General features: G+C 37.4%; 1 protein-coding gene across 2 annotated transcripts in view; it reads right to left on the reverse strand.

The window, feature by feature from the left end:
• Nucleotides 1-131: 131 nt before the first annotated feature.
• The window catches only part of LOC125870278 (uncharacterized), a 43,454-nt gene continuing 29,355 nt past the window's right edge, over nucleotides 132-14,230 (reverse strand). For both annotated transcript variants that reach the window (XM_049550675.1, XM_049550676.1), the window contains 5 exons: nucleotides 13,302-13,805; nucleotides 12,648-12,705; nucleotides 4,681-4,768; nucleotides 1,506-1,580; nucleotides 132-335 (listed from right to left, as the gene is read on the reverse strand). In XM_049550675.1, the coding sequence (XP_049406632.1) occupies nucleotides 167-335; nucleotides 1,506-1,580; nucleotides 4,681-4,768; nucleotides 12,648-12,705; nucleotides 13,302-13,805 (894 nt within the window). In that variant the 3' untranslated portion in view covers nucleotides 132-166. The remainder of the gene's footprint in view (nucleotides 336-1,505; nucleotides 1,581-4,680; nucleotides 4,769-12,647; nucleotides 12,706-13,301; nucleotides 13,806-14,230) is intronic.

A 14,230-nucleotide genomic window follows, 5' to 3' on the forward strand; every position in this document is an offset into this window, starting at 1 on the left:
AACACTTATAACAAGGCTGATGTTCTTGAGTTTAATGAATGAAGTTACATTCAGTAAATACCAATCAAAATGATGAACAAAAATCTGGTGGCCTTCAGAATGTCATTCAATTCCAAATTACAGATTCTATGCTTAAAAGACACACATGACAAGTGCAGAATTAATGTTATAGAACAGTGGATCGTACACTGACATAATAATAGGGCATATAACCAGAACCAAAATTCACAATTAACAAGAAATTGACATACTTCATGGTGGTGGGAGTCAGCCCTTGGTACCAACTTGCATTCAAAAGAGCTTCAGGTGGAGTATATTCATAAGTTTGTTCATCTCTGTTAAAAAAGAAAAGGAAACAGAACTGAGAAAAATAAAAAGAAATATGTAATAATAAAAAAAGGTGGTACAATTCTTCAATATACCACAGAAAAATTGGCTAGGAGCAGCAAAGAGATTTTATGACCTATTAACTATACATTCCCCAGCACAAAAAGTAGAGGACAAACATCACATCATTTAGGTTATCAAAAAACTTCCCTAATGAATTCATGTTCAGCCTATACTTCCAGAGATTTTATGACCTCTTAATTATACTTCCAGAGATTGTAGGAAGGCCTGCGCTTAGCCCATAAATGGTAATGCTCAGCTGGTTATCACAGTGCGTGGAAATGGACAGCTAGTAACCTAACACTAGCAAGAGTAACAGAAGAACTAGAATAAGTAATACACTCCAGAAACCATACACAACATTATGGAGAAGTGTTTTTCTTTTGGGTGGCGTGTCCCATGATATGTCATCCTTGTTGCTTTTGATATCCCACCATCTTTAGATCAACCCATTTAAATTACTATGAGTATGTCCTGTATATGCTCTAAGGTAAGCAGATAACAAGGGTGTGTGATGGAGCCACTAATTATTGATAGTGTGTGTGTGTGGTTGTCAGTTAAATATACATGCTTAAGTAACATTCAGCCAGAAAACCGAGAGAGAGAGAGAAACATAAAGCTGTCACATGCTCCTCATCTTATATGAACATAGTAGGCAAGTTTATAAAGATGACCAGACCATAACTAGTGGTAGCAAATAAGGAACACAGTAGTATTCTCAATTTAATATTCAATATTGCACATTGATGGTACGCAAACATGACTGTAAATGACGTCTGAATTCTACATCAGGCAAATATGTACAGTCCTTTTTTCTCTTTATCCGAATTTTTTATTATACATAAGGGTGAGGGGAAGGGAAATTCGGTGAGAGGATTACAAAGGTCCTAGCCAACTAACTGGGCTACCATGATTCCCAAATAGGTACATTCTTTGATCCTAATTAGAAGGCATGTTGTACCAAGACACTCTGAAAGGGAGAATCAAAAACAAAAAGAGAAGTCACCACTCACGAACAAGGATTTACAAGTAAATGCACATTACAAGTTCAAAGTACCTTGATATCATTCAGTTTAATGCAAAAAGGGCTGAAAAGAAAGATTCAGAAAATATAATACCTTGAAGGCCCAATAGACCCATACAAGTGCTTCAATGTGAACTCATCTACTGCGCTACCAAAGTCAATAATACGCCTGAAAATGAATAAGGCCACTAAGAATAGGTTTATAAAGAAAGGAAAGATTCTATAACAATTATTCATCTAATCGAACAGACTATCACTAATAATGTATGTGTCAGTCCAATGTGGAACAAATATTTGATGAGTTACTTCATTTAGAGTTCGAATATTCGTGCTTCTCCTATACTCGTAAAGACTTAAATATACAACTTTAAACCTAATCAAGAAAAAAGTAGAGAAACATTCTTTCCAATCCAAAAAAGACAAGCTAAAGAGAATCTATCCCCCCACCCCTACCCGGCCTCATTTTCTTCTCGTCTGAGCCCACTCTTTCATCTCTCTTCCCCAGTTCCCTCACCTCCATCCTGTCCCTTTTTTCTTCTTTATCTTGCCAGACCTCCCACTCTGAGGAAACTACACAATATGATTAGCTTTCACTGAAACTAAAGAAATTCTTGAAACAAGGAAAATATCTATAGAAGTGGAACAAGGAAATTCCTGAAAGCAGGAAAATCGTAGCGTTACAAGATATTTGTTTTAAATTCCTCCTATCCTAAATGGTATCTATAACATCACCTATATCAACAGAATCCTCTATATAAGTCTGTTTGCACCAAAAAAAAAAACAAAACACAAAAGGCAATTCCATTTGATCTTGTGCACTAAGTTACTCAAATCCTCAAAAACCTGGAATTCCGTTTCTTTTCAGATTGTCCACCAAATGCTTGCACGGACAATTCTCCATATACTCCTGTCTTCTGCCCGAACTCCTGCTTCCTCCCAACTATGTAAAACTCCAGTGATCTTTCCAAACATTATTCAAGAAATGCCTCTAACACTAATGAAAAGTCTACAATCTGAAAGTTTACCTGGCTCATCATTTTATAAGCATCCCTCACCTTGAATAAGCCAGAGATGTGTTCCTTCCATCTGAGCAAATCAGTCCCCCAGGATTCCAATGTTTTGCAAAATGCTGTCACCCTCTGTATCTCCCAGTCATTCAGCATTCTTTTGGAAGTGATAACACATCCTCCATGATCTGTCCTTATTTCTACCATGGTCTTATGTTGATGCACCACTAAGTTCACCAAGTTGAATATGTCTTAGGAATATTTATTTCTTGAAGACTCTCATTCCCTAGCCAGTTGTCTTTCCAAACAGAGCTCTGTTTTCCATCATTCACTTTGATGAATGAGCTGTCCTTCAAAAATGGCCAGTGAGCCCTGATGGATCTCCATAGACTGACCCCATATGGAGTGATAACCACTTTAATCATCCACTAGTCTTCCTCCCCATATTTTATCTTGATGTCTCTTCCCCACAAAAGTTGGCTTTCTGGGATGAACCTCCACAGCCATTTCATCTTCAGAACCTTGTTTTGTAATTTCAAGTTTCTGATACCTAGGCCACCTTGCTTTTCCTATAATTACTTCTTTCCACTTGGCCTAGTGAAAGCTTCTATTTTTCTTGTTGCCTTGCCATAAGAAGGACGTCTGATACTACCCAATTTCCAGTCATTTATAGCATGGTGATGACAAGATTGCTTGATGGCTGACAGTTTTATGGAAAACGGATGGGAATTTCAGCCTAGGAGAGACTTAAATGATTGGGGACTGGGTGAAGCTAGTTCTTTTTTGCAGAAAATGCAGACAATAATTATTTGAAGAAAACAAGGAAGAAACTTGGGTTTGGCTTGCAAATAACATGGGAAAATATATGGTGAATCCTGTCTATTGATGGTTACAAGATCAGTATCTTGATTCAGAGACATTCTGGCCATGGAAATTGTTGTGGAAACTAAGGCCCCAACCAAAGTTGCATGTTTGGGGTGGGTTGCAGCTTATCATGCTTGCTTGACCCAGGATAATTTGCAGAAAAGGGGATTCAGTATAGATGCTTCTTGTGTGAATTTGCTGAGAATCTCTTAATCATCTGCTGATATATTGCAATCAAACCTGGTAGATCTGGTTTATATTTCTAAATATATTTGGTGTTCTGAGTGATGCCACAAAGCTTTGAGGAATTACTGAACTGTTGGCAAGGACAAAGTGTAACGAGAAAACTGAAGAACAATTGGAAGTCAGTACCTGTGTATCATCTGGAAAGTATGGCAGGAGAGGAAGAAAAGATGTTTTGGAGGAAAAAAGGAAATGAATGAATTTGTAAAATTTAAATGTTTCCAGAACCTGTTCTGATTTCATGGACCTGTTAGATGCTGTTTTTGTGTAGGTCCTGATCAAGTACGCAATATTTGTCATCTGTACAGTACCTTCTAGGTACTGATTTTTTTTTATGACAACCTTCTAGGTACTGATTTCCTTAACTAAATTACTTCACTTTACTTTATAAGCAAAATTAAGAAGGTACTTGTTATGCACAATAATCAGCTTTTACTAAGACTTAAACTTTTTGAAAGGAGGTGTTATAGGTAAAGTGTTCCTTTGCTAGAATGTTAAGGTCAAATTTACTAACAAACCTCATATTTTTCAAGCATCTCCGTCCTTTGTTACTAATACTCTTGATAGAGATGCGAATGGAACTGCCTCACTTAGATCAGTTCCTTTTTGTATGAATGATCCTTATTAAAAATAAAATTCTTCTGTTATAAGAAAAACAAAATATGTGTATTGTGTTGAGACCAAAAAATAGTCTTGTATTCAGTGGATCATCAAGTCATCAATAAATATCTTCTCTTTCTTTGTCTTTTACACAGGAGGAAATATTTAATCACTAAATTAAGAAATTCATAGGAGGAAATAAGACCACATTGTCATCACAGATATTAGTTTCATGAAATCCCTGGAAAATAAGAGTTACATTTTCCGCATATGGATAACTTTCCGACACTTGATGAAGTATCAAGAGATGGAATCCATAGGACTCTAATAAAATAGCTATGATGCAATGAGGTTTAAACCAAACATGGGGAGACACATTTGAGATCACTCGAGAATCCATACTAAACATCAAACAGCATTTAGCAGTTGTCTATAATGTAGAAGACAACTCAACACAAAAGCTGTGGAAATAATAGAAACAATATTTAGCAGTTATCTATAAAGTAGAAGACAACTCAACACAAAAGATGTGGAAGTAGAAGATAATTGACCTACATTTTAGTTATATAATTCTCATCTTCATTCGGATACCCTTTCAAGCACCTCCCAGAATCTTGATCCTCGAAGCAAATGACCATATTCTCTTGCATATAGAATTACAAAGAATACTAGTGTAAGAATTCCATTCTATATATAAAAAATAGTCTCGATATATTACACAAAATTAATGTGGAAAGTCTAAGTCCTTCAGAACAGTGAAAATTTGACTACAGTACTTCACAAGCATAAGGATAGTGGATCCTTTAAATAAACCTTAGAAAGCTCATGAACACAGTTTCATCAAATAAGATGAAAGAAAAAAATAAATCAGAAACCGTATATTAACAAGAAATTCACAGACGTTTATTTAGCATCAAAGAGAAATTAGAAGTTAAGACATGACATAACAGCTGACAAATAAAAAATATAATCAACAACTCAAGAGAAAACCCATATCAGACATTTTTGAAACTTATTTTCAACTAAATTAGACTGCGTTGGCACATTGAAAGCATACCTTTTCTTTTCTTACTGACATACTTTATCGCAGTTACAATAAAACTCTTTCCGTCTAATTCTTCAACTGTAGTCTTAACAAAAAGATGTCAAATCAAACTCTACTTCTTCACTTTCAAGGCTCAAAGGTAACTTTCTATTGATTGATACTGATAGCTTAACTATAGGAGTTGAATGATATTGTATTAGTCTTAGAACTCATTGTATAAGTACCCATTCTCATGGGTTGTATATTCATCAAGAAACATAAAGAAACTTTTTCTTCTTCTTGAAATTTTCATGGTATCAGAGCAATTGCTACCTTTTTGAGGTGAGTTATCTGCCTCACACACTAGGGTTTCGTTTTTATCAAAGAGGTCGAGTTTTCTCTCAAGGCAAATATAGAGCTATAATCCAGGGTGTTTGTGAAGTCCAGCAAGACCAAACAAAGCACGTTGAAATTGCTCGATACTTCATCAAAGAAAAAGTTACGCATGATATCTTGANTTCCTATTCCTATTCCTATTTCTATTCTAAGTAGAAAATACTTATTTCTATTCTAACAGTTTTGTTTTTATCAAAGAGGTCGAGTTTTCTCTCAAGGCAAATATTGAGCTATAATCTAGGGTGTTTGTGAAGTCCAGCAAGACCAAACAAAGCACGTTGAAATTGCTCGATACTTCATCAAAGAAAAAGTTACGCATGATATCTTGAGTTTGGTCCACGTGTCATTGGCAAAGCAACTAACTTATGTGTTTACCAAAGGCATCATCAAACGAACTTTTCATACACTAACTAGCAAGTTGGGCAAGTGCGCCATCTTTACACCAACTTGAGAAGAGTGTTGATTGATACTGGTAGCTTAATAATTATAGGAGTAGAATGATATTTTTTTTTGATAAGATAAGTGGTATTAATAACAACATCAGGAAGATGCAAAATTTACAAGATATGGCATTTGAGCTTACAAAAAAATCTCTGGCTAACTATACAAACTATCTAAGCCAGAGCTAATGAGTTAGTAAAATCCTGAAGTTGTTCTGCATTAACAGCGGGATACAAGTTGGTCCAACTAAACAAATTTTCAGCGCACCTAGTCTTCAAAATGCCTAAAGCAGTTGACTCTCCATCAAAACATCTCTAGTTCCTCTCTAACCAAATACACCAAAAAATACAAGCAGGTATCATAATCCAGATCTTCTTGATGGCTTTGTCAACTTTCCATAGACTCCAACTCTCATATGCATCCTTAACAGTGAGGGGTGCGGTCCAATTGATGCCAGAGAGACAAAAAAACATGCTCCATAATTCTGAGGCCACCTCACAATGAAGAAGAAGGTGTCTGGGGTTTCAGCCTCTGTTTGGGAATTGGATTTTTCTTTTCTTTATGTTGTCTTGGGTGAGACATGCCTCATATAGAGCTATCCAGGTAAAAAAAACTACCTTAAGTGGTAGCTTGGTCCTCCAAATGAGTTTCCAGGGCCAGTTAGCTATCACGGGGTTTCTAGAGCACAACTGTTGATACCCTTCCTTGACTGTATAAACTCCTTTCTGGTGTCCCCATTTGAGCTTATCAGCTGCCTGGAGATTAATGTGACAATGTTGTAGTCTAGCAAAAAGGTCTACCAGATCATTCACTTCCCAATCATGCATATTCCTTCTAAATCTCAGATCCCAATTGATCTCTTCTCTATTAGCAGCAATAACAGAATTGGGATCTTGAGCAATTCTAAACAGATCTGGGAAATCCTCCTGAAGAGTGGTATTTCCAAGCCATTTGTCTGTCCAAAATTTTAGGAGTAAACCATTGCCCAATTCAAAGTAAGCGTTCTGATCAAATGTATCGCACAACATCCTAATACTCTTCCACAGTCCCACTCCGTAAGGAAGTGTAGTAATATTTGAGCACCATTGATTCAGCCTTCCATGCTTAGCTATGATGACCTCTTTCCAGAGCCCTGCGTCTTCCAAGTTGTATCTCCAAAGCCACTTCATCATCATACTTTTGTTGTGGGCTGCAAGGTTCTTAATGCCAAGACCTCCTTGGTATTTTGGTTGTGTGACCTTCTCCCATTCGATGAGATGAAATTTGTGTTTCTCCCTGTTGCCTTTNGGATTTTTCTTTTCTTTATGTTGTCTTGGATGAGACATGCCTCATATAGAGCTATCCAGGTAAAAAAAACTACCTTAGATGGTAGCTTGGTCCTCCAAATGAGTTTCTAGGGCCAGTTAGCTATCACGGGGTTTCTAGAGCACAACTGTTGATACCCTTCCTTGAATGTATAAACTCCTTTCTGGTGTCCCCATTTGAGCTTATCAGCTGCCTGGAGATTAATGTGACAATGTTGCAGTCTAGCAAAAAGGTCTACCAGATCATTCACTTCCCAATCATGCATATTCCTTCTAAATCTCAGATCCCAATTGATCCCTTCTCTATTAGCAGCAGTAACAGAATTGGGATCTTGAGCAATTCTAAACAGATCTGGGAAATCCTCCTGAAGAGTGGTATTTCCAAGCCATTTGTCTGTCCAAAATTTTAGGAGTAAACCATTGCCCAATTCAAAGTAAGCGTTCTGATCAAATGTATCCCACAACATCCTAATACTCTTCCACAGTCCCACTCCGTAAGGAAGTGTAGTAATATTTGAGCACCATTGATTCAGCCTTCCATGATTAGCTATGATGACCTCTTTCCAGAGCCCTGCGTCTTCCAAGTTGTATCTCCAAAGCCACTTCATCATCATACTTTTGTTGTGGGCTGCAAGGTTCTTAATGCCAAGACCTCCTTGGTATTTTGGTTGTGTGACCTTCTCCCATTCGATGAGATGAAATTTGTGTTTCTCCCTGTTGCCTTTCCAGAGGAAGTCCCTTCTTATCTTGTCAATCTATTCTATAACCTCACTTGGCATTGGGAGCAAGGCCATGTAATAAGTAGGTAAACTGTCTAGAACACTATTGATAAGTGTTACTCTACCACCAAAGGAGAGATATTGCATTTGCCATGTTGCCAACTTCTTCTCAAACTTTTCAATAACCCCTGTCCAAATTTCAGTGGATTTATGCTGAGCACCCAAAGGAAGACCCAAATAAGTGGAAGGAAATGAGCCAATGTTGCAGGCATGATATCAGCCAGCTCCTCCAGATTTAAAACTTCATTAACTGGGTAGATAGTGCCCTTTTGCATATTCATGTGTAAACCTGAAATAGCTTCAAAAATAAACAAAGTTAGATTAAGCTGCATCACTTGTGATCTTTCAGCACCACAGAAAATCAATGTATCATCTGCATAGAGCAGATGCAATTCATTAGCTTGAGATGTCGGATCTCTTCCTATCTTAAATGGCTCAATCCAATGCAAAGAACTTGCTTTCTGAATCATTTTGCTGAGGCCTTCCATTCCCAAGATGAATAAGAATGGTGAAATAGGATCACCCTGTCTAATCCCTCTTTGGGGAGGGAAGAAACCCACAGGTGATCTATTCACCAAGATAGAATACTTGACTGTTGTGATACTGAATTTCATCCATCTTATCCATCTTTCACCAAACCCCATTTGCTCAGGATAGTAAGTAAGTATGACCAGCTTACTTTGTCAAAAGCTTTCTCAATGTCTAGCTTCACTAGCAACCCTGGTTCTCCACTCTTTATTTTCCAATCTAGAGCTTCCTTAGCAATGAGGGCTGCATCTGATATTTGCCTTCCTCGAACAAATGCATTTTGGCTTCCAGAAACCAATTTTCCAATCACTGTTTTGAGCCTGTTTGCCAGAAGCTTTGATGTTATCTTGTAAATGCTGCTAATAAGGCTGATTGGTCTATAATCTCTGAGCTCAATTGCCCCTTTCTTTTTAGGAATCAAGGATATGAAAGTGGCATTTACAGATTTGACCATGTGGCAGTGTTGGTGGTAGTGTCTCAAAGCTTTGATGATCTCGTACTTGATAATCTCCCAGGCATGTTGGAAAAATGCCATGGTAACACCATCCGGCCCCGGAGCCTTATCAGGAGCACAACTTTTAATAACTGAGAAGATCTCTTCCTCTTCAAACTCCCTTTCCAGCCAAGTACTTTCTGCTTCAGAGATTCTAGCTAAATTCTCAAATCTAGCCGATGGTCTCCATGGTTCATTTTCTGTATACAGATGTTGATGTAGCTCAAAATTTCCTCCTTGATCTCTCTTTTATCCTCAATTACATACTCCACTATTTTTAGCTTATCAATACAATTGTACCTTCTATTAGCATTAGCCACGCTCTGAAAGTACTTAGTGTTCCTGTCCCCATCCTTAAGCCATAAACATCTTGACTTTTGTCTCCATGAAACCTCCTCAATCTTTGCTAATTGTTCTAAATGTGTCTGCAAGTTAATCATTTGAGCATTTTCAGCCTCAGAAAGGATTCTGCCTTCAGAAGATTGTTCTAGATTAGTGAGGTTATTCAAAGCCTGGCTTCGTTGTTCTTCCAACTTCCCAAATACCTCCTTATTTCATGTAGAGATATCATTTTTTAGATATTTCAACTTTTGTACTAGAACGAAATCAGGACTGCCTTCTACTTCATAGCTACTCCATCAGTTTTTAACTGAATCAAGGAACCCCTCACCCTGTAACCACATGTTTTTAAACTTGAAGTAGGATGAGCTAGAGTCCCATTCCCCACATTCAAGTATCAAAGGTTTGTGGTCAGATATTACTCTAGGAAGGGCCACTTGCTTTATTGTCTTAAAACTGTCATTCCACTCTGATGAGATCAAGAATCTATCAATTCTCGATGCCTGCAAAAGCTCAGTTCCTCTTGACCATGTATATTGCGCTCCTCACAGAGGTAAATCCATGAATCCTAAATCTAGTGTGGTTTCTGAGAAGTTCTCCATAGCTCTAGTCCTTCTATGACAGTTGAATTTTTCGTAGTCAAATCTGCACACATTGAAATCTCCTCCCAACACCCATTGACCATCCCAAGTGCCCCTAATCGAGGCTAGTTCATACCAAAGATCCTCCCTTTCGCTGTTTGTATGTGGTCCATACACTCATGTATAGCACCATCTGAATTGTTCCTCGATACTCTCTAAAATTACAGAGACTGAGTAGGTTCCTGGTTCAATGTTGACACTTTTCCAGAACCTTTTATCCCACAAAATTATGATTCCCCCCCTGGTACCGTTTGCTTGTAATTCTGCCCAGCTGGCCCATCTATTCCCCCAAAGAGAATTGACTAGTTGTTGTGACCAATCCTCAATTTTAGTTTCTTGAAGACAAACTATGTCAGCCTTCCACTTCATTAATAGAGACTTAATGGTACTCCGCTTCCTACTGTCATTCAGACCCCTGACATTCCAACTGAGAATTTTTATTCTCATCTGGATTGTGCTTTGTGACTCCTACCCCTCGCCTTGATTGGTTCAACATCTTGAATTAAACCCGAAGATAACCTTTTTAATTAAGTTGCCCCTTTTTTCTTCTTCATCTTCAAGTCACCTTCTGATGATGAAACCCTCTGTTTAGCCTGATCTTGTCTTCGTTGATCCATTCTGAGAATCATGCCCAGTAATTCATGCTCAAATCCGATAGCATTAACGCCGAAAGCTTTGCAAGCCTTAACCATGACTAACTTTGTCCATTTAGAAGTAGAGATGACTGAAGGAGTATGTATAACCTGCTGACCAGGGATACCTTCACCATGGCAAGGAAGATGAAGATGATCATTATTACGGGAGATGGATGACTGATCTGAATCAGTAGCAGCATCAATTAGACATGTAATTTGCTTTGGAATTTCAAGAGATTGATCTTGCAAGACGTGCAAAGATAAAGAATAAGTACTCCCCTCGTCTCCTTCATCATCCGCTTCACAGTTGCTATGGCAGTCAAAGTCCTCATTATCGAACACCACTTGCTGTCGTTCTAAGGCTTGTAGTTCAAAAGTAATCGGGTCTAGAAACTCCCAAGCAGGAGAACATCGTGAGTTAAAAATACAAGGATCCTGGGCCCTGGGTGTCTAAGTAAGATTGAAATCCTGGAATCTCCAAGTTATTACTCTTATGTCTCAACCACTCAACAGTCATCTTTGGGAATACAGGTTCAAATGTAACATAAGAACTACAGAAAAATAAAGATACACAAAGAAAAGAGTATTGTCCTTCGATTCACTTTGGTTGGCATAATCAAGAACATATATTTCTTTTATTTCTGGTACTACCTTTACTTCACCCTCTTTCCTTGTGAGTTACAGAGAGTAATACTCCAAAAGTCTTTTGTTTTGAAGCAACATCCTCCTCTTCCAACTGTAATATATCTTCTAATACCAACGCAGTTGTTCTCATCGGTAATACTGAACAAATTTCAGATACAAAAGGCCAGCAGGAAAACAACTTCTTTAGTACATCAAAGTCTATAATCAGCTAAATGCATACGCTGTAGTCTCCTTATATAGCTGTGAATCCTCATCGAGCTAACTTTTGGGGTTTAATTACACGTAATGTCTATTTTCTCAATATGGTACCGGGGAAGGTAAAAGTTCTTGGTTTAAATCTCATTACAACCCTTTATTAAATAAATTTCACGTGCTTGACCCATTAAAAGAAAAACACTCTCGCATGTGAAGGGGTGTTGAAGACATAATTAAGTAAATAAAGGCGTTCCCTATTTAATAGCTTAATCTTTTAAATGAGATGGTCACACAATTCAATATGCTATTGATATCGGCTATACAATATTGGGTCACCCATATTATGTTTCTCCATGCTCCATATATCAGGCCTTAGCATGCGGCGCCAAGTTAGAATCCTACACAGTTAATTATATGGATTATAGTCTCCTTATAAAGTCTTGGACAATCCTCCACTTGAACTAGCTCTTGGGGTTGTGTTAGGCTCAAGATTTATTTTCTTAGCAGATATTATACTTAAACTGATGAAAAATGTCGTGATGTGTAATTACACTGTGTCATTGCCCAAAATCTTTGTTTTAAAACACCCTGAAGGTGAGAAGGGTCTTTTCCCTGAAACCATTCAGTTTATCTCTCTTATTTTCTTATTTTGTTGCTCAATCTGAATTTTTGCTTAACTGTGAGAATTAAGAATTCGATTGTGGCCCTAGCTATATGTAAACATCAGATAAGTAGTCTTTGCCACCACTCAAAAGAAAAAATGTCAGCTATTAAAATAGAGTACATTTTCCTATCCTTTTTTTACCAAAGGCTTTTTCAATTCTTAACTGGCAAAACGGAGCTAAACTTGGCTAAGACTGATTATACATTACCCACAGGTATTCACCGATGTGTAACAGAGCAGGAGACCCTTTCCACAATAAGATGTGAGCACTACACATAGGACCCTTCAACATACAGCATATCAGTGGATACAAGACGGTCCCAAAAAAAAACAGCTTAGATAACACATCACTACCACACAGATAAAGCAACATTATCTTTCCTTTCTCAGATAGAAACTAGTACAGAAATTTATGTACAAATAATGAAAAACTCTCACCAGGTTTTATATCTCTATGGGTGATATTGCGATCATGACAAGACTTAAGTGCCATCAACTGCATAGAACAGAAACATAGAAATGAACAGCCTCATGAAGAAAATGGAAGATCGTTAGTCAGGATGGAAGAAGATACTTGAAAGAAAACAGTGCAAGCAAAGTTAATAGGTAAAACATGATATTCTAGTTATCAGTAGTTACTTTCAATTGACTATCAAGTTTTCACACAAGAACCCCAACATTCATTACTACATGACCTAAGTCTAGATGATTAAACTTGCAGCAATAATAGTGTAAACAAGAACATTTTGGGGCACTAGGTTGACAATGTAACAACCCTCAGAGAAATGTTTTGCAAGCATGTGGAAGTATTTGCAGCCACCTCAACATGGGAAAGCGTGCTCCTCAACAGTATCCATGTGAAGTAGAAAAACATTAACAATCTAATCTAGAATAATAGCACCATAGCTGCGTATACTATAGAAAACGTCAAATGAAAGACATGATTTGCAACAAAAGACAAAGGATGGAAAAGCTACAAGAGATTGTGTATCGTATCAAAATCCAATGATCAAGGAACAACATCTCAACAAGTATTTATTGCGGAGAAATAAAAACAATGCTAAAGAGGGATATAGCATATCATGAAAATACCAATTGCCAAATCAGATTACGCATTTCCTCTCGCCCTGCTTCTGTTGTCTTCAACCGTTTCCACCATTTTGATGGATGTAATATCTGAATATGCTTTATATTTTCATTTCCTCCATCCGAATCATTTATCACTTCTTCAGCTGTATAGAGAAGCTTTGATAAGGATATCCCTTCATGGCGAAACACCAGCCATATCTCATTGGATCGAGACTCGAAAGACTCCACATATCTGGCAATGTGATTAAGACCATCCTCAAAGGCAGTTCTCCGCATATCCTCCTTTTTACCATACACTTTGTCGAACCTCAAGGTGCTTTGCCTTTCTAGATCCGCTGATTCATGTATTCTCACAGGATCATGCAGATCAGGTCTTGCATTTAGCAAGAGGGAATTTGATTCTTCAACTTGTAGTGAACCTCCAAGAACAGTATAAGCATTCAAGAAGAGTTCACCAAAATATTTCTCCCGTAGCCCACTTAAATAGACAGCAGTGCCTTTCTCCACCTATTTGCAGTTGCTAGTTTAATAAACAGAAAGACTTTGATAACCAAAAAGAAAAACTGATACCAGTCTCATATTAATCCAACAAAACGTCTTAAGAGGATACTTTTTAAAATCTAGGTCTACCAGTAAACAAAACAAAATCAAAACAACCAAAGAATCAAAGTGTTAAGCTAACCTAAAAAGGTAAGAAAACAACTTAAAACCAAGGTACAAGAAAGGCAGAAGAAAGGAAACTTCAACGAATGATAAAAGAGATCACCACATACTATACACTCTAGCAAGATTCTACGGAAGAATTAGAGAAAATCTGAAACAGATGCATAAGATAGCAATAGTTTTTCAGAAGAATCCGAACTAATGCCAAGAAAGTACTGAGACCAGATACTTAAACAACAAACTCTGATTTACACAAGGAGATCATACAT

The sequence above is a fragment of the Solanum stenotomum genome, chromosome 7, assembly GCF_019186545.1.
Source record: "Solanum stenotomum isolate F172 chromosome 7, ASM1918654v1, whole genome shotgun sequence".
Lineage (NCBI taxonomy): Eukaryota > Viridiplantae > Streptophyta > Magnoliopsida > Solanales > Solanaceae > Solanum > Solanum stenotomum.